The 24,629-nt window shown below is 47.0% G+C and overlaps 2 protein-coding genes and 1 non-coding gene across 4 annotated transcripts in view; all 3 read left to right on the plus strand.

The window, feature by feature from the left end:
- Positions 1-237: 237 nt before the first annotated feature.
- CWF19L1 (CWF19 like cell cycle control factor 1) lies at positions 238-15,805 on the plus strand. The gene is made up of 14 exons (XM_075717657.1): positions 238-260; positions 342-426; positions 996-1,074; positions 3,321-3,422; positions 4,222-4,436; positions 5,343-5,461; positions 6,176-6,260; positions 7,134-7,274; positions 10,575-10,686; positions 12,347-12,426; positions 13,343-13,552; positions 14,352-14,471; positions 15,454-15,551; positions 15,661-15,805. The coding sequence occupies exons 1-14, from the start codon at positions 238-240 to the stop codon at positions 15,803-15,805; spliced, it is 1,614 nt and encodes a 537-aa protein (XP_075573772.1).
- LOC142594501 (small nucleolar RNA SNORA12) lies at positions 14,029-14,171 on the plus strand. Its single transcript, XR_012831453.1, has one exon. It is a non-coding gene; the product is annotated as a small nucleolar RNA SNORA12 (small nucleolar RNA).
- Positions 15,806-16,055: 250 nt separating the features above from the next.
- Positions 16,056-24,629, plus strand: part of CHUK (component of inhibitor of nuclear factor kappa B kinase complex) — a 30,327-nt gene continuing 21,753 nt past the window's right edge. The window contains exons 1-7 of one of the 2 annotated variants that reach the window (XM_075717799.1): positions 16,056-16,099; positions 16,176-16,270; positions 17,914-18,028; positions 19,195-19,264; positions 22,855-22,943; positions 23,750-23,839; positions 24,461-24,585. In XM_075717799.1, the coding sequence (XP_075573914.1) occupies positions 16,263-16,270; positions 17,914-18,028; positions 19,195-19,264; positions 22,855-22,943; positions 23,750-23,839; positions 24,461-24,585 (497 nt within the window). In that variant the 5' untranslated portion in view covers positions 16,056-16,099; positions 16,176-16,262. Of the gene's footprint in view, positions 16,100-16,175; positions 16,271-17,463; positions 17,733-17,913; positions 18,029-19,194; positions 19,265-22,854; positions 22,944-23,749; positions 23,840-24,460; positions 24,586-24,629 lie in introns of those variants that run through there. The other variant, XM_075717800.1, reaches the window with a different exon arrangement.

Raw genomic sequence — 24,629 nt, forward strand, 5'->3', positions numbered from 1 at the left:
GCCGCTCGCACCGACAGCGGCGGCGGAGCGCTTTGGGCAGCGGAACACCGGAAACGGGCGGCGGAACACCAGAAGCGGACGGCGGAGCGCTTTGGGCGGCGGAACACCGGAAGCGGGCGGCGGAACACCAGAAGCGGGCGGCAGAGCGCTTTGGGAGGCGGAGCACCGGAAGCAGGCGGCGGAAGCGGGAAGCGGCGGGAGGTTCGGTGGCGTCTCGCTGGGTAGGGCGCCGCCGCGATGGCGGCAGCGTCGCTGCGTGTGTGAGTACGGCGGGGCGGGCGGCGGGCCGCTGAGGCGCGGCGGGGCCGTGGCGGCCGCCACTGACGCGCTGTGTCCCGCAGGTTGGCGTGTGGCGACGTGGAGGGGCGGCTGGAGACGCTCTTCGGGCGGGTCCGGGCCATCCAGGACAAGAGCGGCCGCTTCGACGTAAGGCTGTGGCGGGGGGCCGGGGTGCGGGGTGCCCCGCTCCGCTCCCTGCGGGGCGGCGGGCGCGGGCGAATGGGGGCCGTGCCGCCTGGGGTGGCGGTGCCTGTCGTGCGGGTGAGCAGCGGCGTTGGGGTGGCGCGGGTCAGGGGCCTGCCTGGGGTGACACGGGAGAAGTTCCTGGGTGGGTTTTGCGTGGAGGGCACGTGCTGGGGGTGCTGGGGCAGGTGTTGCAGCGCTCCTTGTCCCTCTGGGGCCATGACCCTCCTCTTTCTGCTGGCTTTGCACCCCCTCAGCCCTCCCTGAACAGCACCAGAGCGTTGGGAGGAACCGTAATCTGTGGGCAGAGAGTGCGGGAGAGCAACTGTCTCTTTGCCATGTCAAAACCCCATTAATGTTGCTGTTATGCGTTTGATAGGAGGTGCAGATAACACAGAGGAACCTCTTTACCATACCAAAGAAAATGCTGTTGAAGTGATGCGCATCACAATGTTGTGACAATACAGCGAAAAAGTTGCATCTATTGTGTCTTTGGTCAAATGGCAACTCTTGCTTTATCTGATTTTTTTTAGATGCTTTTGTGCGTTGGGAATTTTTTTGGCTCTACTTCAGAGACAGAATGGGCAGACTATCGCACAGGGGCCAAGAAAGGTAAGGGAAGCGTTGTCACTCTGGATGCTGGTGATTGCACTATTTCGCGACCCACTTCACTGTCTCATCGCAGCATGCTTTTGAATTCAGAAGTCGCAGTTAAACGGTGTAATGTTAAAGCAGTTAAACTCAAGTAGGAAAACACCCAGGAGGGAAAGATGGGTTTGTTTTAAAACAAAACTCATTTCCGTCATGCTCTCAGACTTGGGAGCACGAAGATGCATGTGCCTGAGTAGCCTGCCATGATTTGGGCATCAAGGCTTGTGCCTGGGTCATCTGGCCAGCACTGTTTGCAGTCATAGGATGCTTCTAATTGGCGTCAGGGTCTTCTCTCTCCTTGCCTGGATGTCTTATGGCTGCACTTCTGTTCCTACCATCGCCTCCTTACAGTTTCAGCCTGTAGGCTGCCATGTGGGGCGGTCCTTGTTTTCTCAACCTGGGTAGCCTGAGAAGCTGTATGTCAATGTTTACGGTGCTTTGGTCAGCAGGCCATTGGATCCCAGGACGCCGACTGGTATGTGGCCCTTCTTCTGCCACTCCTGGTGCTTCCCTTGCAGAAATTCCTGGTCATTCCCTGTTCACACGCACCTTCGCGCTTCCACCACAGACCTCTCCCGCAGTGCGTAGCAGTGGTTTCTTCCCCTCCCTGCATTCAGGCCTGAGGAGAAAGAGGAAAGCGGAGGTGCCGGCGGGCTGAGCATCTCTGTTCTCCAGCCATGGAGATCAGAAGGCTTTCCAAAGGAGCAGGGTTTGCCCATTCCTCCTTGGTCCCCGCAGCCCTTGTACTGAAGATGTTTTTCCAGCCGTGGATATGAAAAGTCCTATGTGGACTTCTTTGCCTGTTTCCACACCCGTCTCTGAGGGAGATGCTACCTCACGAGCATTTGTAGTGTTCTTCTTTCCTCTTCGGTGCAACTCTGGCTCTCACCCTGGTGTGAGGCAAGCCAGAAGGGATCTGGGACTCTTGCTTTCCAGTTCCTCTCTGCTGCTGCATCACTCCCCAGTTATCCCTGGCTTGTTTGTGCATCTGGACAAAGACTGTCCCGTTTGCTGCTTGTGGCTGAGGACTTACAATGGCGAGGCATGCTGCCTTGTGTTCCTGTTGCTATGAGAATATAAGAAGAATTGTTAGTGGTTTAAACTTCACTCCCTGAGGAAGCTCTCCTGTGCCCGCAGGGAGAAGAGTGGGTGTTAACAGCAAAATCTTCCCTGGACTGATGCATTTTTGCTCCTCCTCACTTGAATTGTCTTTACCCTTTGAACTGTTAAAAAAATCTATAGCTTATAACCTCATCTATATGCACACAGATACAAACAAGATTCGTGTCACTTCATTTTGATTTTAAGCCGTTCATAAGGTTTTCAAACTCTTGCTCTGCAATTGAAAGCAGTCTCCGGTATCTTCTGACTGGGAGCTGGAACTTCAAGCAACAGTCTAAGAACAGCTGTAGCAGAGCTGCTGTATTGCTGCTGCTCTCCCTTCTTAAGCAGGAAACTATAGGTGGTTTTTATTCAGTGAAAAACTTAAGACCTGCTCACCAGGTGAACTGTTAACCAGCTTACTGGTGTACGGGTCTGCCAAGAAATCTACAGGAGGTGTCTCTGACATTGGTCATTGCTTTTTCTAACTTTTAATAGCTTGAAAAGATTTTATTTATGCTGTTTGGATAAATCAATTTTTATTGATCACCTAGCCATGGAGAAATTTAAACTGGTTCTTTCCATTGCTTTTTTTTTTTTTTTTATTATATCCACCAGTTTCAGGTGAAGTCATGCAGCAAGTTTTTCTACCAAGTGAATCAAAGAGCTGATGAACTTGAGCTTTTCCGCTAAAACATCAATGGTTTGCAGTTTTCCAATAGCCATACGAATTTGGATCAGCTTAAACTGAATCACAGGGTGTCCCTGTGCTCTGGTATTTGCTTAGCATTGCCGTAGGGAAGACCCGTGTTTTTACGGCTATGTATCATTTCGGAGCTGATCTTCTTAAGTAGGCAGCAGAGTGAGTTGTAGTTAAAGCAGAGGTTGTTCTCTGTGTGCATCCGTGGAAACACCAGGCTTGGGGACTTATTTTGAAGGAAGTTTTCTTGTTCTGTGCTTATTGCTCCTGGGCACACTGCAAAGGAGTGCTGTTGGGGCCTGTAGGAATGGATGGGACCTGCTGCAATTCATAATAAACATCGACTGAACTTGTGCTAATGTACTTGAATTCAAGCAGACTGAGTGCATGTGGTTTTCTTCCTCAGCTCCCATTCCAACCTACGTGCTTGGCGCTAATGACCAAGAGACCGTGAGCTATTTTCCAGATGTCAGTGGCTGCGAATTAGCTGAGAACATCACTTATTTAGGTAAGGCTGCAGGTGGTTTGTGATAAGGAATGTGCATTTGCCTGGTGGTGCTTTCATGAATGCTTTCTGATCTTCCCACTTCAACGCTCTTCCTTTTTCTGGAAATTTTAAGGTGGCATTTCTTGTTCCGGGGTTCAGACTAGAGTTGAACTCCATGTTGAAAGGCTGATACAATCTGCTATGTTAAATGTGAAAGAGAACCCTGCTTTTTTTGTTGTTTTCTAACACTGAACTTGCTAACCAAAAGGAAGAGTAGCTGAAAGAGCCTGTTCTTTGAGAATATCTTATTCCCATAGCATGCCTGTCTTTGTATGGGGAAGGTTTGCTGCTTGAAGTATGATTTTTGCTATGCTCTGAGGCTCTTACTGGAGTAGCAGAGGTAAGAAGTGTCACCGTTAAAGGTAATGAAGCTGTAGCAAAGCTAAAAGGAAAAACTAGTTTCTTTCTAGAATGCCACCTGACAAAAAATGTAACAAGTAAAGGCACTCGCAGTTGGCTTTTCTTTTTCTTACTCAGCCTTCATACCAAGCTTTTGATATGGATTGATTTTTGGGAAGCAAGATAGCAGTGAGAAGACTGGGGGTTGTCTGAACGGCTTCTTCACTGTAGGCAGGGTTTGAGCCATTGCACTAAAACATGTCTTTACCACAGTTTATGGGCACAGAAAATGAGCTGTTTGTAAGGATAGTTTCAGCAGAAGTATGGCAGGACTGCTGAATTTGATCCTCTCTCTATGATGCGACTAAGAGATTACTTGCAATGTCTACATCTCAAAATGCATGCCTGTGTATTAATGCAGGCCGTCGAGGTCTTTATACTGGTACTTCTGGACTGCAGATCGCATACCTGAGTGGTACTGAGTCCCAGGATGAGCCAGCTCCTGCCTACAGTTTCAGCGCAAAGGATGTGGCAGAATTAAAAACATCCTTGTTATCAACCCCAAACTTCAAAGGTGTGGATATATTGCTGACATCCCCCTGGCCCAGAGACGTGGGGACTTTTGGCAACAGTGCGGTAAGTGTTCTGTTTTCTGTCGGAATGTGTTTCCAGATGGATTTAACAAGGATTGCCTTTCTGCTTGCTGTGGCGATTTGGGCAGTTGGGCCATCTCCAAGTGCTTGAGAAAGCTGAGAGTGAAAAATGGACAGCAGATGTTCTGGTTCTTCAGAGAAGAGGGACCAATGGGGAGGGGGATTTGTGAAACTTTGGGGCATTGTATCTGTTCCTGGCTGAAAAATCAGAGTCAATAGCTTTCATCTGATCGCAAATGTTGCTCTGAATTCAGTTGATTGCAGTTGCTGTGGAACGATGCTGCTAGTCTCCGATGGAGAATGCTATGCTCTAAGCATCTTCAATACCACTTGACATTAAGTCATTCTTTCTCCCCCTCTTCAAGACTTTTTAACCATTTTGGTGTTTATTTCCTTAAGTGTCAGTCAGCTGTACTAAATGGTCTGGTTCTTCCTCTGTTTTGTTTTGTTCTGACTTCTTGGGGATGGGAGCGGGATAAAATTTTGCTTCCTAAGGAAACCTCAGAGCTTTCCTATTCGCTTGACTCATGCACTAAAGCTTTGGCACTCTGGGCATGTGGTCAAAACTTGTCTTAATGATTTTGACATCTGTTGGTGTTTGCCAAACTCACTCTGTGCTGCCCTGGCTTCACAAGACCAAGAGAAGGAAAACATGACAAACTTGGATTGGTGAAATGAGTGGATGCAAACCCTGAGCACACAGAATGGATTAAAAGAGTAAGCTCTGGTTGTTGATAAGAGCCCTTTTGACTTTTTTCCCCACTTCCAGGTAATGGCGACCACTACAGTCAGTCTCCATGTTTCCAGCATGCAGTTCTGTATAAAGCTGTTTCTTTTCACTGCAATCTGACAGTTTTTTTTTAAATAAAACTTGGTTTGTATTTTGTAGGGAGAAATAGATACCAAGAAATGTGGCTCCAAGTTAGTATCTGATCTAGCTGCAAGTCTCAAACCAAGGTACCACTTTGCTGCCCTGGAGAAAGCCTATTATGAAAGACTTCCTTACAGGTTTGTAAGACCATGTGAAATCTCATTTATTTTCTAATAAGAGTTCAGTTTTTAAAGAACACAGGAGGACAACTTTAAAATAATTTTATGAATTCATCCAGCCCCAACACAGGGTTAAGATTGTTTCTCAGATGCATCTTATTACCATAATTCCTGCTCCCTTGAAAACTGTGCCATTGCTGACAACACTTGCCTGAGTACATTGCTGTGAATCTGATGCCAAGTTGGTTGCTCTTAGTCACATTTAAACAGTGTTCAGCCTAATTCAGGTGTGTGTCTCTGAAAATGTATCGTGGAAAAGCTCTTGTGTGGTGAAGAGACTGGTGTCTTCAGTCATAACTTTGTACATAAAATGTTACTACTCATGTAAGGTAGGTGTCAGAGCAACCTACAAATAAAACTAAGGCTGCCATGTTAACGGTGGGTAAGATTATTATCCTTTCCACAGGAAACACTTTAAAGGTGTAGCTGTTTTCAGACTAGTGAATTGTCCTCTCATCTCTGTATTTGGACTGCAATGAGATGTCATTGTGGTCTGTGCAGCTGATTGCTGTTAGGTCTCATGAATCTGTCTGTCCTCAAGCCTCCATGTTCTTGGCCAAAGACTACATGGCTGGCGTGCTGTCTGAGTAGCTTCATGGAGGACACGTGGTTTTCCCACTGTCCTTTTCTATATTGTATGTGCCAGTACAATCATGTTTTGCTTCCTTACAGAAATCACACAGTGCTACAGCAGACCCCACAGCATGTGAGCAGGTTTATTGCACTTGCTGATGTTGGCAATACAAGCAAGAAAAAGGTACTGACGCTCCTAAATCTTTCTTCTTTGCTCAAGTACAAGCAATAGGGCAGTAAGCCCAGCTTTGGCTAGCTAGAGGATAGCGACGATCACTTAAAAGCTTGACTGAAGTGGAGGGATCTATCTTACTTGAGTAATAGATATCATTTACCCGTTATGTCCGAAGGGTAAGGGCTGCAAGACGTGTTCTGAGGCACCGTTGTTCTTCTCTACTTGGTCAAATGGCAGGTAGTTGTGAAAACAGCTGCAGAGGAAAGTGGTTAGAAAGCTGCCATTCCTTCCTCTTCCCCAACTGCTTTACGTGTTTTCTGTTCGCATGGCCTGCTTTAAGAAGGAAGTAAAATTCCAAAGGAGCCCTTACAAGTCACTGAAAATAACTAACTTCTGGGATGGGAAGGGGCTGTTTTGGTTTGGGGTGTTTTTAAGCTGTTTCTCTTCTCCCCTTAAGGAAGTTACAGAATATTGGTATAGAAGGACAGGTTGCTAGTGGTTAAGGCGGCATAGGAACCTGGGCTGGTAACAAAAAAAGGTCTAGGCGTTCTGGACAGATAGAAGACCTGGAAACAAGTGAGGATCAAGATGGTTTCTTTTTCAACTAGGATACACTGCTGCGTTTCAAAAAGATCTTTTCTTAAAGTAAAAGGAATGAGCCACTTGGAAACACTCCATAAACTCTCGGTTGCACTGGGTGGGAGTCTGGCACAGGGAGTGCATTTTTCATGTCCTGCCTTAGCTTAAACGCTGATTTGCTGAGTTCTTGCAGTGCTAAGTTGTGTGTTACCATTTCAGGGTGGCTTAGTTCACAGCTGACCTCTTCGGAGTTGCAGTCATGGCAAAAGCTTCTTGCATTTGAGCCATCTGTTTTTGTTCTAGTACCTCTATGCCTTCAGCATTGTGCCGATGAGCTTGATGGACCCTGCAGAACTGGTGAAACAGCCACAGGACGTCACTGAAAATCCATACCGAAAATCGCAGAAGGAGGCACAGAAGACCAAAGCACCCCTGTGTGCAGAGGTACCGCTGCCTTCTCCCCCATGTACACACTCTGGTTTCACTCTGTGTTCAGGGAGCTTAGAACAGTGTTTGGCTTTAAGCTTGGAATATATCTGTCCAAAACACTTCAGGGTTTTGTGTAAACTATTTGCGTCAACTAAATTGTATAGATGCAATGCATGGGAGTTTGTTAAGTTTGCCCCTTCTTAAGCCAACCGTATCCTGGGCTGCATGAAAAGCAGTGTGGCCAGCAGGTTGAGGGAGGTGATTCTGCCTCTCTACTCTGCTCTGGTGAGACCTAACCTGGAGCCCTGCGTCCAGCTCTGGGGCCCTCACCACAGGACAGACATGGAGCTGTTGGAGTGGGTCCAGAGGAGGCCACAGAAACGATTAGAGGGCTGGAGCACTTCTGCTACGAGGACAGGCTGAGAGAGTTGGGGTTGTTTAGCCTGGAGAAGAGAAGGCTGCGAGGAGACCTTAATGTGGCCTTTCAATACTTAAAAGGGGCTTATAAGAAAGATGGGGACAGACTTTTTAGTAGGGCCTGCAGCGATAGGTCAAGGGGTAATGGTTTTGAACTAAAAGAGGGTAGATTCAGACTTAGAAGAAATTTTTTACAGTGGGGGTGGTGGAACACTGGAACAGGTTGCTCAGAGAGGTGGTAGATGCCCCATCCCTGGAAACATTCAAGGTCAGGTTGGATGGGGCTGTGAGCAACCTGATCCAGTGGAAGGTGTCCCTGCTCACTGCAGGGGGGTTGGGCTGGATGACTGTCGTGGTTTAACCCCAGCCAGCAGCTCAGCGCCACGCAGCCACTCGCTCACTCCCCCTCCCCTGGTGGGATCGGGGAGAGAATCAGAGGAGTAAGAGTGAGAAAACTCCTGGGTTGAGATAACAAGAGTTTAATAATTGAAATAAAATAAAATAGTAATGATAATAATAACAATATAATAATGATAGTAATAATAGTGTACAAAGCAAGTGATGCACAGTGCAATTGCTCACCACCTGCCGACCAATACCCAGACAGTTCCCAAGCAGCACTCGCTGCTCCCTGGCCACCCCCCCCCCCCCCGCCCCAGTTTCTATACTGAGCATGACGCCATATGGTATGGAATAGCCCTTGGGGCAGTTTGGATCAACTATTCTGGCTGTACCCACTCCCAGTTTCTTGTGCCCCTGGCAGAGCATGGGAAGCTGAGAAGTCCTTGACTAGCATAAGCAGTACTGAGCAACAACTAAACCATCAGCGTGTTATCAGCATTATTCTCATCCTAAATCCAAACCACAGCACTATGCCAGCTATTAGGAAGAAATTTAACTCTATCCCAGCCGAAACCAGGGCAGTGACCTTCAAAGGTCCCTTCCAACCCAAACCATTCTATGATTCTTCCTGCAGGTCTGCATGGTGATGCTGTAGTTAAATCTGCTTGCTTGTCAGGCCTGTCTCCTATGGGCACCTCAGCACGCATGGTCGTCTTCTTTCTAAGTTGTAGACTACAAATTAGTCCTTTGCAATTGGCCCCCACTTTTCTCCTTTAGACTGCTGGCTACTCAGGTGCTACTTTTTTTGATGTTGCATTTCCACTGTATCCCTTAATGCTGGTGAAAGTGGTGTTGGGTACTGTTTTTTTTTTTCCTCAAGTGTCCTGAGTTACCAGCTCTATGCTCCTTTAAATACCAGTTGCTTGCCACCTGAGGGCAGAAGAGTTCCTTCCTGGGGCCTGAACATTGAGCTGTTGGTGTCAGAAGCTTTGAAATCGCCAGCTTCATAGTTTGATCATCAGACAAGTGGATTGTGTTCATCAGTGTAGAGACTCAGATTATTTCCCTGTGCAGACCATGTTTTGTCCTCTAAACATTGTGGGATACTCTGCTAATGCGGAGTAGCTATGCTTGTATATCTTAATGTAATGTAAAGAAACCAAATTGGGAAATCATTGGCGGGGGGGCGGGAAATACTCAGCCTGAAGTTAGGCTTGACTTGGGCTTTGCTGGAACAGTGTGTCAGGTAGGAAGTGCAAGCACTGCCCTCTGGCCTTTCTCCCCGCAGCATGCACATGGACCAAACAGTCAATACCTTGATGGAAGCAAAAATTCTTGTACCTTTGAGCTTCAATATCCAATTGAAGACAGGCACAAAAGCTTGCCAAGTTTACTGGGAGAAATGCTTCCGCTGTACGTGCCAGTTCTTCCAGCGCAAGTTGGATTTTAGACTGCAGTTGTACTCCCCAGTGGGAGCCAAGCTAAGCTTGCGTGAGCAGCCTTGCTCTGTGCCATCCTTTTCCCAAGTGCTTTCCTCTGCAGCATTAAAGCCTTCTAATGGCATTTTGCCCTACATGACAACTTAGTCCAATGTTTTCAGCCTCTGTGGGAGTCTATTGAGAGGTTAACATCTCTACAAAATAAAGACATTCTTTTGGCACTGCCTGTCAAGTGAAAAAGAGATTTGAGTAATCCATAAAATCAAGCAATTCTGAATGTTCAGCATAAGGCTAAATAGGAGAACATAGCAATTTGGGGCAGCTCTCCCAGAATTTTTTCCCTGGCTGAGACTGCGTATCTAGGCAGGTGTGGTGGTTTAGCCCCAACCAGCAGCTAAGCACCACACAGCTGCTCGCTCACTCCCCCTGCCCCTGTGGGGTGGGGGAGAGAATTGGAAGAATAAGAGTGAGAAACACTCCTGGGTTAAGATAAGAACAGTTTAATAATTGAAATGAAATAGAGTAAAATAGCAGTAGTAATAATAACAATATAATAATAATAGTAATAGTAATGTCAAAGCAAGTGATGCACCATGCAATTGCTCACCGCCTGCCAACCAATACCCAGACAGTTCCCGAGCAGCGATCGCTCCCCCCGGCCAACTCCCTGCAGCTTATATACTGAGCATGACGCCATATGGTATGGAATAGCCCTTGGGGCAGTTTGGATCATCTTCTGGCTATGCTCCCTCCCAGCTTCTTGTGCACCTGGCAGAGCATGGGAAGCTGAAAAGTCCTTGACTGGCATAAGCAGCACTTAGCAACAACTAAACCGTCAGTGTGTTATCAACATTATTCTCATCCTAAATCCAAACCACAGCACTATGCCAGCTATTAGGAAGAAAATTAACTCTATCCCAGCCGAAACCAGGACAGCAGGCAAAGTCTGCTCCGTTACCGGAAGAGCTCAATTAATTCTGTTCCAGGGTATCGATGCTTTTGCTGTTGATGCTTTTCAAGGGTCGTTACACACCTCTTCTGGAAAAAGCAAATTCTTGTATGTACTGTGTCTCTGGGATGTACTTATAAGGGGCTTTGGTTTTCATTTTCTAAACAGGAAGAATCAGCTTGTCAGTTTTTCTTTGATTTGAACAAGCATCAGGGAAAGAAACGTCCCTCAGATGGGAAAGACAGAGGGAACTCCCAACCTAAGCAAGCCAAAAAACCCCGTAAGTATATGGATGCTTTTTCCTGAGCTGTGAGGCATTGGACTGTCTCACTCTTCATTTTTCTCAAGCTGTTAATCTGAATATGTCAGCTTGCCAATGTGCTCTGTCACTATACTAGATGCTGTGGGAATACAGAAGAATGAAGGGTCCCTTGTTTCCTACAAACCTGACAATAAGTAAAGAAAAGTCAAAAGCATAGTTGAAAAGCTAGTTGGATCTGTGGTGGTTGTGGTTGGGCTGATGCCATTTACCCTTGGAATCAGACTGGCCTCGGAACGTGACAACAGGCAGTTTCACAAAGCAGCATGTTTCCATTCAGAGGGACTGCAAGAGACTGGATCACGTGCTGATGAGTTCTTGAAACACCACTTTAGTTGTTCTGTGCTGTGAGTTCACAAAGTATTAATGAACTGGGAAGGAAGGAAGCCTTTCTGTTACCTCTGTATTTCTGTGCTGTAAATCTCATTAGTTTGTCTGACTTGAAGAAATTGAAATGAAATCTTTAAGGACCATGACTTCTCAGTGACAGTGTTATTGCAAGCATGTATCTTTAGAAATGTTGGTCTTGGTTATAAAGAAATTTGGGTTTAAAATGCCCAAATAGGGTAGGTGTCAGCCTTCCCTTTGTTTCTGTGAAAGCTATTCCCACTGCTAGCAGGTAAGAAGACATTCTTCAAAAATGCCTCTGGTAGATAAGTCTGGTTGCTTTTGTTACACGAGACTAAGTTGTTCAGTTTTTATTTACTAGATTTTCAAACCCTTTGCATAGTCCTTGCACGTAACAGTTCTACAGGCTAAATTACTTTATGCTAAGATGTACATGCCTGCAGAGGCAGAACCGGCTGTAATGGCAAACTGACGTTTTGATGAAAGAATGTGTGTGGGTGTTACTGTTTTCCCCCATCACTTCTGTAGGATATAGTGTGCCAGTGTGCATATTCATATAACTTCCAAAGTCCTCTGGAGTTTGATGACATGAGAAGAGAGCCTTGTTACACTGTTCTGCTCAGAAATGAACCCCAGAATTGGACGTTTGGTTTCCTGCAGTTCTTGGGAGAGCCCCGTCATGTTTATTGCATTTGCAAAGCTGCTTGTCTGTTCTTGTACACAGCCTGCAAAGGATGTGAATAAAGTGTTTGACCCTAAGGAGAGGCCTAGCTTATCGATGCCATCAACTTATATTAAAGGTCACCTCAGGTATCGCAATTCGGGTGTGAATCCCAGGTGTTTTGAGTGTGATGAATAGGCCAGAACTGACAGGTGTGTTTGACAGTTTGTCCTGGTCTCTACCTGTGCAGTAATTTTGCCTCATTTTGATTTGTTTGTTTAAATTTGTTGGTGCTTTCTTATTAGTGAGCAGTAACCACTAGATTCCAGGAATTAGTGCTCTTCCGTTAAATTAGAGCACTTGATGAGGATGGCAGTCAACAAGGGTGTGACCGCTGCCACCTCCTCTCTTGCTGGAATTTCCCAGAGGCACCAGTTCTCTGACCACATCTGCTTCCAGGAGCTGTGTCCTTCTGACATCTTCAGCACTTTATCAACTGGGAAGGGTGGTTGGAAGATTCCAGCCACCTGGAATTCCTGATCTTGTTCCATTCCTTGTTCTGACAAATAAGCCTTGTGCTAACAATTGTTTCTCTTTCTTCTCCCAATAAAGCACAGCCCACGGGGCCCTGCTGGTTCTGCCTCGCCAGTCCAGAAGTTGAGAAGCACTTGGTTGTTAGTATTGGCACGCATGTAAGTACCTGTAGCATGTTCTTTGCTACATGATGGCAGAATCATGCTAAGACATGGCAATATAAAATACCAATCTCTACTTTTAAATCTTAAAAAAAACCCCGTTATTTGAAGCTGACTCTTGGTTTTGGTTTCAGTTTCTTCTCATCGCCCCTACAAAATTATATAAAGTCTTTTAAAAAATGAAGCATGGCCCAGTTTTGCCTTGGCAGCAGAGCTGGATTACAGTGCCTGAACACTTTTTGCTGTGTCAGCCCTCATGGTTTGCTTATGTTATCATCTGGCAGAACTTTTCCAGTATGAACTCTGTGTAAACTGGGACCTGCTTTGGCAGCAAGATGCACTGTCTGGAGTTATGCCAGATCTCCCTGGGATGATTGGTTCCAGTTTTGTTATACATAGATTAAACAGAAGATAAGATAGCTTTGAAGTTGACATCTGGAAGTACATCTTGGAGATTAATTCAATCATTGGTATATTCACTTTGCTTAAAGTTATTGCTCCTGTATAGCATAATCTACTTCAAACTGCTACAGGGACAGGTTTGTTCATGGGCTTATTTGAAAGGCAATTTTCACATGGATTTTCTTGTCCTAATAAGAAATTCTAGCCAGAGTGCTGAAGTTCACTCAGCTACTTTCCTGCAGACAAGTCATTCTCTGGCATTCAAAAGGTTTTGGGTTTTTTTTTTTTTTGGTCCTTTAGGAGTCCCTCTCTCTTTCTCATTCCTCTAGTAATTAATAAATTGCTAATAAACAATCCCCAATAAGTGACATAGAGGAGACGACTTTCCTGTTCCTGAGGCAGAATCGTTAGGCTGGAGGATACTCAGAATGCAGTCAGAGAGTAAATTTCCACAGCATGGTAAGTAAGTGTTGCTTGCAGTGAGTAACTGGTGTGTATTGTTTCACTCTAGTGCTATCTTGCCCTGGCCAAAGGTGGCTTATTACCTGATCATGTCTTGATTTTGCCTATTGGGCACTATCAGTCAGTGGTTGACTTATCTTCAGAGGTGGTGGAAGAAGTGACCAAGTACAAGTCTGCCCTAAAGGAATTTTTCAGAAGCAAGGGAAAGAGATATGTCCTATTTGAAAGAAACTATAGGAGTCAGCATCTGCAGTTACAGGTATGGTTTTAGTGTCACCCTTGGAGAATATAAACTTGCACTTATCTGCAAATGAATTGAAGGAGAAAGCTCACCTTCAAATTTCCCTCTTTATTCTGTGCCTTCCCAGAGTATGGAGAGAAGTCGTCATACCCACAGATAGAGCCAGAGCAAAAATAAAACCGGTGCTGGTTCTGCCATAGTCATTTAATCCTTTGTGTTACAGCAGCACAGCGTTGATTGTGTTGAGTGGGTGTGGAAAACTTTTCCCTGCATGGAACTGATTTAAAAAGCCCATAAGGTTTTCAGATAAGTTGCAAGACCTTGTTCTGGCTCTGATCGGCTCACATAGGCACATGAACCATGGTGCTCACATTTGTAACTGAAGTAGGCTGAAAATCTAAAGTTACATGCAGAACTCTGGTCATAGTCTACCAGTACCAGCCTTTGATTATTTTTTTTTTTTTTTGTCCTTGTGTGTCAATCATTTAGGGGTTTATTGTGGTGGTTTCTGTATTTGGCAGATCTGCAACTGTATCAGAGCGGCCTTGAACTACCACAGAGATCAGAAAGGAGAAGGCTGTGCTGAGAACTTCTTCAAGCTTTTAGTTTTCAGCTTTTTTGTTCAGCTCCTACAGAAAAAAAAATCTCATAAGTTTAAGTCTGTACAGATAGGTGCTCACCTGTCTTCTTTGATGATACTGAGCTATACTGAGGAGCACAACAGCTCCAGTGATGGACTGATTGCTTCCTGCAAGTGGGTTTGGGGTTTTTTTTTGTCTTTTCTTCTTTTTACGGAAATGTTGTCCTCCCTCTCCAGGTGATTCCTGTCCCATTGGACCAGTGTACTTCTGAAGACATTAAAGAATCCTTTATTGTACAGGCACAGGAACAACAGATTGAATTATTAGAAATCCCAGAGCACTCAGATATCACACAAGTATGAGACAAGAATTTATTTGATATTTACCTGTTATTTACTTTCCCTCTGTCCTGTCTGGGCTGCTGTTTCCCTCTGAGGTCACTTTGTGTGGTAGGGTTAAGCTGTTGGAGGCAGACCATTGTAGATCTGGGAAATGTGCTAGATGTCTTCTGCTCCGGGTGAAGTTCCTGTGAACAACAGATGCGTTGCTTACCTCAAAACTATTCCAGCTATGTGTAGGCTTGCTGAATTCATGCCTTCTGATACCAAACACCAGCCCTCTTTTCAGTGCTGCTCCACATTAGGTAGTTTTAGGTTCCCTTGGATAAGAATTTGAAAGAAATCTTCCTGCTGTATCAGAGAAATGAGTCAGTAGTGACATAGGGGTTTTTTTTGCGTTTGCACTCAGCATTCACAGGGAGACCTGATCTGCAGCAGGAGCCAGAAATAGCACATGTGCATACTTGTCTCTTTCTGTGCCGTCGCAGCTGTTGATACCCACGTTGGCAAGCTTCGAGGCTGATTTCTCAGCTGAGAAATGTGAATGTAGTCTCTTCACGTGCTTTCTCCTTCCTCTAAAAATGTGCCGTGTTAGCACGGGATGACTTCTATGATTCTATTCTATGACTTAGCTCTTAGCAGGTTAAGAATGATCAGAACTGCCTGGCGCGCTCATTTAGTGACTCTGTAGTGGTAACTGCAGAATGAAACCACAAAAAATATTATGGTAGTGCCCTGTATGCATCCTCAGCTGATGATGCCAGTGGAAAGTGATGCATCGCTTCATTGTCCCTTGGAAGACAGTTTGACGTTGGCCGCGGGTGCAGTTTGGCGTGTCTGGGTGGATTGGTTTGTTTTGCTGAGCTCTGTAAAGATATGACTGGTTAGGAAACGTCTGCTCCTTTCCAAAAGGCGGGCAGAGCTGGCAGGGGGCTGCGGTGCTGCTGGGGGGGCGGGGGTCCGCAGCGGGCTCCCCTCTCCCCGCCTCTCCCCCCCGCAGGTTGCGCAGCCGGGGACGCCCTACTTCTACGTGGAGCTGGACACGGGGGAGAAGCTCTTCCACCGCATCCGCGGCCGCTTCCCGCTGCACTTCGGCAGGTGGGTGCCTTTCCCCCGTTCCCCCCCGCCCCCAAAACCCCGGCCCCGCGGCGCTGACGGCACGCCCGGGCGCGTGACGTCGGCGGTGACGCGCGGCCTGTGCTTGCAGGGAGGTGCTGGCGAGCGAGACGCTGCTGGCGCTGCCCCAGCGGGCCGACTGGCGGCGGTGCGCGGCGGAGCGGGCGGAGGAGGCGGCGCAGGCCCGAGCCTTCCGCCGCGACTTCCAGCCCTTCGACTTCGCCCTCCAGGCCTGAGGACGGGCGGCGGCGCTGCTGACGCGGGCGCTGACGGAGGCGGCTTGAACGCGCGGCGATTGGCGGGCGGGCGGGCGCGCGCGCGGTGACGCGGCAATAAAGGCGGAGTTGCCGGTGGCGTCGAGTGGCTGCGGCGCGATGGAGCGGGGCGCCCCCCCCGGGCCCGGCGGCGCGGAGCGGGCCCCCGGCGGGGCGGCCCTGCGGGGGCAGCCGGCCGGCGGCTGCGGGCCCTGGGAGATGCGCGACCGCCTGGGCACCGGCGGCTTCGGTAACGTCTGCCTCTACCAGCACCAGGTGGGGCGGCGCGGAGCGGCGGCGGGGAGGGCCGGGGCGGGCAGGGCCGGGCGGCTGACGGCGCTGTGTCCCGCAGGACTCGGGCGCCCGGGTGGCCATCAAGTCCTGCCGGCTGGAGCTCAGCGTCAAGAACAAGGATCGCTGGTGCCACGAGATCGACATCATGAAGAAGTGAGTGCGGACGGGACGGCACGGCACGGGCAGCCGGGGCATGGCGGCCCTCAGCCGGACGGGCCGAGGGAGCGGGGCGTGGGGACAGCCAGACTGAGGGACCGGGGCATGGAGGAGCCGGGGCATCAGCCCTTGAACCAGCCGGGCTGAGGGACCGGGGCGTGGGGACAGCCAGCCCCTGAGCCAGCCAGGCTGAAGGACCAGAGCGTGGGGACAGCCGGCTCCCAGCCCCTGGGCCAGCCAGGCTGAGGGTCTGCCTGTCGCCTAGCAGTGCTGCGCTGCTTTATCTGTCATCCCAAGATGCCCAAGTGCGTCTGCTCTGGTGTACTAGCTGATGTCTTGGCTTGGGACCTAGCAACGTGCAAACCCTCTGCGGTCTTGTGCTGCCTGGGCCATCCATCCCCTAGTGATGGGAACTAAATTCCTCCAAACTTGCGGCATGCGATGCGTTGCATTTTAATGTGGTGACATGAGAACACCCCCGAGTTCCATACCGTGTAGTGCATTCATCTGTGATTTAGCAAACGGAGGGTGAGGAATTTCTTCTTTCCTGTCACACTCCTGCATATACAGAATAATGTCTCCTAACGCTTTCTTGTGAGAAACTGTGTACTCTATTCTGCCTGCCATCCCTCTCTCCGGCATGTCACTCTGAGGTACCTGTGAACCAGAGCTGGCCAGGTTTGTCCTCGTGGACATGACTGGTTCTGGATGTCAGGGTCTCATACAGTTGTTCCCTCGTCCTGAGAATTCCTCCTCCCTTTTGAGAGAGATCCCGGAGCATGAAATGCTCCGCCCCACTGGTGGGAGCAGGGATGCTGCTCATTTTTGTTGTGAATTGTCCTCACCTAGGCCTGCAGTGCCCTGGCTGCACAGAGCTTTACTGAGCTTCTGCTCTGCCGCCTTGTCACCCTCTCCTGCTGCTCGCCATATGCGCTAACATTGGAGGAAACCACTTGCAGGCAACCTGAGTTTGTAAGTTGGGGCTTGGTGATCTTGTTAGTGTTTTCACCATATTCATTTTCTGCACCCAAGCACTGAGCCGCACAGCTAGAGCTGCTCTTGTGGTGGCTTCCAGAGGCTTTGGAAGGTGTACACAGAAGTAATTTGTCTTCACTTCCTTCTGGATGTGTCTTTTATTCTCATGAGCAACATGTATTAGAAACAGTTGGGAAGCAGCTGTTTGAATTCAGTTGCAGAAATGAATCCTTCCCGATGTATGTGGATTTCACCTGCCTGGTTCTACCTCCCTAGTACAATTGTACAAGTTTAACGGATTCCCATGAAACCCTTGGACTGGGGGGGAAACTGTCCCCACATGCAGAAACAGAGACATGTATGTAAGGACTTTGCCAGGAATGTGCAGGAATCCAGAACTTGAGCCTAGATCCCCATCATCAAAGTGCTGTACCTGGACTTTGAGATGTCGTTTCTGCTTACCACTGGTTTGTGTGTTCCCAAGGTATGGATTTTATGCATTTGGATACTGGTAAGTACCAGTTGAAGAGCGTACTTCTCAGCAAGGATACATTTGGGGAACAGAAATTGTACCTGTAACATGAAATATGGTTGGTTGACAATCTGTTGTCTCATTTTTCCAAAAGAGGAGTCCAGAGTTTTCATCCAGCTTTCCATGTGCTTAGGTTGAACCATCCCAATGTAGTAAGAGCCTGTGAAGTTCCCGAGGAGATGAACTTTCTGGTTAACAACGTTCCTCTTCTGGCAATGGAATATTGTTCGGGGGGTGACCTCCGGAAGGTAATGTCTGCTTTGCTTTGCAATATGTAGCAAAATAAGTGGTTAATGCTGTTTCTGTAACCATGGTTGTCTGTGAAACTGTGTACGTTCTGTGGCGCTTTTCTTTTTAGGTACAGGCGTGGGGAAGTAAATGGAAAGTGGGGAAAAAAACCACGTGGGAAATGAGGCTTGTGTTTTTTAAACCAGAGGACAGAGAACAATCCAAGGGCAGATACGCTTTTGTCCTGAAGCAGCGTGTCCTTTCATGGAACTGCTTTAGCATTAATACAGCTTGCTGTAGCCTAGATACTCGCACCCAGAGTGTTTGGCTTTGCTGCAGTGTTGTTTGGAGTCTGCTGCAGACTGTTTGGAGTCTGACCTGGCTTTGGTTCGCATGTATCCAGTGTTGTATTGCTCTCAGCGCAGGCAAGGATCCTTGTGGTACTGGGTTGGGGCCTCCAGGCCTTCAGAGACTTTCCTGTTTCCTGCTGAACAGGGAACTGCCCTTCTGCAAAGCAACAACACCCAAGAGTAAAGGAACCTTTCAGTAGTTCCCCAGGCAGCGGCTGCGTGGCCCGATAAGAGTTCATGCTCCCTTTCCATTGCAGCTGGATTCAGGAAGCAACCATTTGTATAGGGTTGAAGAAGCAAATCCCTGTTGATTAAGGTTGGCTTAGAAAATGCCTCATCTAAGCGATCAGGAAGTTCATTTTTCTGTTGTCGTTTTTGTTACCAGTGTTAAATGGCACTGGAGGAATGTGAGCAGATGTTGAATGCAATAACTGCATATCTGCGATAGCAGCTACTGTATCAGTAACTTACTGAGCCTCTTTTTATGTTTTCAAGTTGTTTAAAACAGTAGGGACAATTCTAAGAGACGAGGTTGGCAGTAAAAGGAAGTATATATGCAAATATATGCTTTCTGATGGCTTTCATGCTTTTGTGGTATTATTCTAGCAGTCCAAATCTTCTTTTCAACCCATCTTTGTGTGCAATGAATTTTCATTTTGTCCAAGTTGTTTTCTTTTTGCCCTGTGCTTTTATTTCACAAAGCCAACTGCCTCATTCAACTAGAGTTATATTTGAGCTGTGCTGTTTTCAGTGTTGTGTCAGCAGGGGATGGAAGATGTTGTTCTTGACTGTTAACTGTCGCGCTGTGGGTCTAAACATCTTTTTCTTTACTGTAGCTGCTAAACAAACCAGAAAACTGCTGCGGACTTAAGGAAAGTCAAATACTTTCTCTGCTTAGCGACATTGGTACGTAGTCTAATGCCTTTCTTGTGTTTTGGTTTTTTTTTGGGGGGGGGTTGGGTTTTTTTTTTTAATTATGTGTTATGGCATTTTGCTTTTTCAGCTGACCCTGAAAAGGGAACTAATGAGAACAGGGTGTTAAAACAGATCACATTTCTAGTGCAAAGGAAGGACTTGGTATCCCTGCTCATCACAGAGACAAGAAGCTTGCACTAATGACATGTCTGTGGAATGGGATTGGAAAAGCTGTGTAGTGGTCAGTTGTAGGTAACTATGACCATAACGTTTAGTTAAGGTTATGGTTTTCCATTCAAACCCATTTCTGTTCGTGGCTCTGGAGGTGCCAAACTGCACATCAGTTGAAGGAATGTGACTTTTACAAGCCAAAAAGGAAGACCAACGTGAGAAGCGCCAAAATTGCCCTGTAGCCGCACTGCGTAGGGTTTGCTTAGTAGGAGGGAAATTCTGTTTGTTCCAGGTGACAGTACAGAGGAGATGCTAAACTGGAGTGGAGCTGAGAGCAAAGTAGGTAAGAGCATAGCAGAAGAGGAAGCCAACCATGCCGTGGCTAGTCCAGCGATCTTCTGGCTAATGATTTGCTCTCAACTGAGGGTTAATTAGGTAGGTGATCCCAAAATAAGTGTGCCTTATTAAAATAAGTTGAGAAGCTTCTCATTTTAGAAGAGCAATCCTGTTTGGTTTAGAGTTGTGGCTAGCACAGTGATGGAGATCATTGTCTCCTTTACTCAGCACTGGGAAGGCCACATCTGGATACAGTTGTTCACATCTGGCCCTAAGTTCCAGAGGGATGTGGAGATCCTGGCAAGGCGCTACAAAGGCTGCCCAGGGCCTGGAGCACCTGACCCACCAGGAGTTGGGCTTGCTGGGTCTGAGTGCAGGGGGGCTGAGGAGGGTCTGAGCGCAGCCTGTGACTACAGAAAGGGCAGATGCAAAGGTGATAGATGGGACCAAACTGTACTTGGTGAGCTGTGTAACAAGGGGCACCAGCCCCATGTTGCGCCATGGGAGGCTGAAGCATGAGGTTGGAGAAGAAACCACCTTTCCCACCAACACTGCTGCTGTGCTGTGCACAGCCCTAGGGAGGGTCCCAAGGCAGCCTATAGGGAGGCAGAGTGATGACCAGATGAGAATTAGCCAGACATCAACTTGATCCATGTTACAGAAGGTGTCTGATATCATGTGGATTTCAGATTCTGCAGTTTGGGAAGGGAGCAGGCAGCAAATCCATACAGGATGGGAGTAGCCCAAGGTGACAGCATTGCTCATAGGGAACAATTTAATTTGATACCTTTGGGTGCCTGCTTTAGAGCCATTTCCCAAGGCTGTAGTGATCTATTGAAATCATTCTGCGACACAAACTTGATGGTGTCCAGAAGTGTTTCATCACATATCTCATTTTTCAAACTGTTGAGCTTTAGCATGCTTGATGCCATTCTTGACCACTGAGAGCACTGCAAGAAAACAAAAGATGTGAGACTTCAGACTGGCCTTCCTGTCCATCAGGAAGTACCTTGGCTGCTTGGACACCCTGGAGAGGACAATTCATCTGATTGAAGGTTTCTACAGATGGCTTCTCTAGCAAGCAGGCTGTCCAGGAGAGCTCCTCAGTACAGCTCCTTGGTTTTTTAGTTCTCTTACAGATAACCCATCTCTGCTTGTAGGACTGGAGATCGTTTTGGCATGAGAAAGCATTTTGGACTTACTGGCCTGGGCTTCTGTCCTTTCAGCATTCAGAGGGCTTGTAGTTGAGTTCCCAAAATCAAGTGCAACTCTGCATTTCTTCATACTTGTTCCCCTTCCACTTGCAGAACGGGATCTGTTGTCTTCATAATAAGTTGAATGTCTTTGGCATGTCTTTGACAAAGATTTGAAAATGCAGTGGGAAGAAATGCAAGTTAGAAGCTGTTAAATGTATAAACGGTAAATCAGTGAAGGCTGGGGACTTTCTCCCTCATGGGAGAAAGTGTTCAAACTGTGGACAAAGCATACTGGTTGAATATTTCTCATAAAATAATCCCGTAAAGAATTTACAATCACGGCTGGTAGTAGGCTTTGCACGATGTGCAGTCAGAGTATCTTTAGCATAGGAAAATTTAAAATACCCCGTGATGGAGATGAGAAAATACAGTACCTGCTTTGGGGCTTTCATGGGACCTTTTCTTTAATTTCCACTTTCACATCTCCAAGATTGAAAAATCATGACTTTTTAAAAAAAACACCACCAAACCACAAACCAAACCAAAAAAACCCCAACCTCAAATGTTGAAAGTCGTCTTTTCTGTTTTGTCTGTGGCTATGTCCTGTGGCAGACACTTGCTTGATAATCTTTTATTTAGTGGCCAGTATTGTTATTTGGGTGGGCCAGTAGCAAATTTCGCCCTTCCTGCAGGCAGGATTTCTCTTGTTTCTTTTTTGTTAGTGGCTCCACAGTCCCTTCAAGGCAGTTCAAGTGTGGACTGTTGCCGCAAGGCAAAGTTCTGCTCTTTGCCTTTTCTTGGGCACCCGCTCCCATTCCCTCCCCTATTACAGCCACTCCCGTACCCAGGTGAGGAGCAGGTTCTGGAAACCAGCCTGAATAAAACCTGCTGATTTTTTTTCTTAGTGGTTTCCAACTGGATCTGTCCCAGGATCAAGCTGATCATGCGGTGACATAAATGCTTGTGCTGCCATGGAAATTTGCGTCTGGGAACGGAGAGTTTAGGAAACTGTGTTCCTTCTGGGGACAGCCCCATAGGTTGGCTTAAAGCAATCATGGAATTTCATTTTTAGCAGTGGGAGTGACAGAACCAGTCCCCCACCAGCAGAGGGGAAGCCTTGAGCCCTTAAGTTCAGTGTTGGTAATACTGACCGGGGCATTGCTAGCAGCACCTTGGTCAGCTGCTCCACACAGCGTTAACCAGAGGCTGCCCAGGAATCAGTTTTTAGCTCTAGCCATGCTTCTGCTTCGTCGCAGCCGGATGGTCCCTTCCCTGATGGGATGGTTTGCATTGTGGTGCTTTGGCAATGGTGAAAGTTTACTGGAAGCTCTATAAGCCACTGTTTGGCAGTTGTTCTAGATCAAAGGGAAATTCGACTTGTTTCGTTTGCTTAATTCATTTCAGTGCTTTCTTTCGTCAGCATCTCGCATAATGTGCTCACATATATAAATGGGTCTTTTTGTTATCCTGTGTTAATTTACCAAGATCTTAGGCTAAAGGACATGCAGAGCTGTTTCAAGCTGCCTGCACATTTTGGAGACCTGTTTTGCTTGTCTGCATGCTGTGGTTCATTTTGTAACTCTACAGTTTGAGAAGAATTCAGCTGTCTTCTCTCTTGGCTTACAGACAAGAGATGTGACCTGCGGTTATGTCATGAGGTCTGAATGCCATAGTAACCTCCATTTCTGCAGAGCAGAGGAACAGAGCTAGTTCAGTCCTAGCATTAAGCTGATGAATGTTTTAGTTAATAGTTCTTAATGGTGATTTAAAATGAAAATTTATTGATGTCAACCCCAAAGTCAAGAGATATTAGATTTTATCAGATGTATCTTTAATCAATGTGAGTTTATTTTCTATTAAATCAAACATGTCTTTCAGGGTCTGGTATCCAGTATTTGCATGAAAACAGAATTATACACAGAGATTTAAAGCCTGAAAATATTGTTCTTCAGGATGAAGGTGGGAAGGTAAGTCAAGTGGCCTCTGTCAGTGGTGTTCCCACTGTCCTTTCTGGAAGTTGACAGCAGCTTTGTCTTGCCTGAGAGAAATAAAAGAGAAGTAGTTGTTTGTGGCAGTGAACTGGGCTGAAAACTGCACTGTGAATTTACTAAAAGCTTATGTCTTCTTGAAGCCATAAATCCTATTGTGCCTTATTCTTAAATCCTTGTCATGAAAAACAAACCACTTTTGCTTCAAGAATCCTGCCTGCAACAGAATATGAACGATATGAGATTGTAGCATATCCCCGTGTTTGTGGCGTTGAGGACTGCATGTAAAATCAAGCTAGTTCAGAGAGTCAGCCTGATAGATTTTGCCTGCAACAGAATATGAACGATATGAGATTGTAGCATATCCCCGTGTTTGTGGCGTTGAGGACTGCATGTAAAATCAAGCTAGTTCAGAGAGTCAGCCTGATAGATTTTGTAATGAAATTTGTTTTCTCTATTGTTACTCTTTAAACAAATAACTTTATATTCCCAGGTAAAAAGCTAGATACTCTGTTTGGCCAAGCTGTAACTGGCAAGCTGCTTTATTTAAAGTCGAGTCTAAGCTGAGATAGGTGGACAACGCTAGCTTATGTGGTGAAACAGAAAGCCTTAATGCTGTGTCATGTATCAAAGCTTTGCTATGGACTTTCTCCAGCATTTCCATTCTGGCTTTCCTCTTCTTGAGTGCATGCTGTGCATGTCACTGCATAGATATTTGGGTGGTTTGGTGGTTTTTTTTTTTCTCTGAATTTGCTCTTCTGATGAACTGTTTAAACTGTCTACAGATTGTTCACAAAATAATAGACCTGGGATACGCAAAGGATCTGGATCAAGGAAGTTTATGCACTTCATTTGTTGGAACATTACAATATTTGGTAAGATATTATTTTTTTCATGTACACAAGTGATGTGGTATTGCCACATTTTATAGAATCACAGAAGTGTCTGTCAGAAGGAGCCTACAGAGGTCCCTTGTCCAGGCTCCTGCTCGCAGCAGGACTGTCACCAGCAGGTCAGGGCAACCGTGGCTTGGCCCAGTCAAGCCCTGAAACCTCCGAAAATGGAGATCCCGCACCTTCCTGGGGACCCTTCCCAAGGCTGTTGCCTGTCCAGGGCAAGAAGTGTTTCCTCACGTCCAACCTCAACCCCCCAGATGGTGATCCGGGCCTGTTGCCCCTCATTGTATCACCTGTCGCTTCCAAGACGAGTTTGGCCCTGTCCATCCCCTCCATCCCTTCCTGTGCCACGGTCGGGGGCTGCTCTCAGCCTGCCCCCCGCTCCAGCCTCCCCACAGCCAGACCCAACAAGCCCAGCTCCCTCCTTTCTCCTCGTGGGTTGGGTGCTCCAGGCCCAGCCTAAGCAGGGCCGCAGCAGGGTCCCCGTGCCTCTGTGGAGCTGGGGGCCACGCCTAGGCACAGTTTTGTCTCTGCAGAAATGCAAGAAAATAGATGACCTTAAACACCCCTTTCAAAGTGTCTTTTCATGATCCTTTTTAGGCTCCAGAACTCTTTGAGAATAAATCCTACTTGGTTACTGTTGATTACTGGAGCTTTGGAACGATGGTGTTTGAATGCATTGCAGGATTTAGACCTTTCTTACATAATCTGCAGCCATTTACCTGGTAAGACACTTATTCTGCAAGTGGTGATGCCAGGCAATAGGAAT

This window comes from Pelecanus crispus, chromosome 10 (assembly GCF_030463565.1).
Source record: "Pelecanus crispus isolate bPelCri1 chromosome 10, bPelCri1.pri, whole genome shotgun sequence".
In the NCBI taxonomy this organism is placed as follows: domain Eukaryota; kingdom Metazoa; phylum Chordata; class Aves; order Pelecaniformes; family Pelecanidae; genus Pelecanus; species Pelecanus crispus.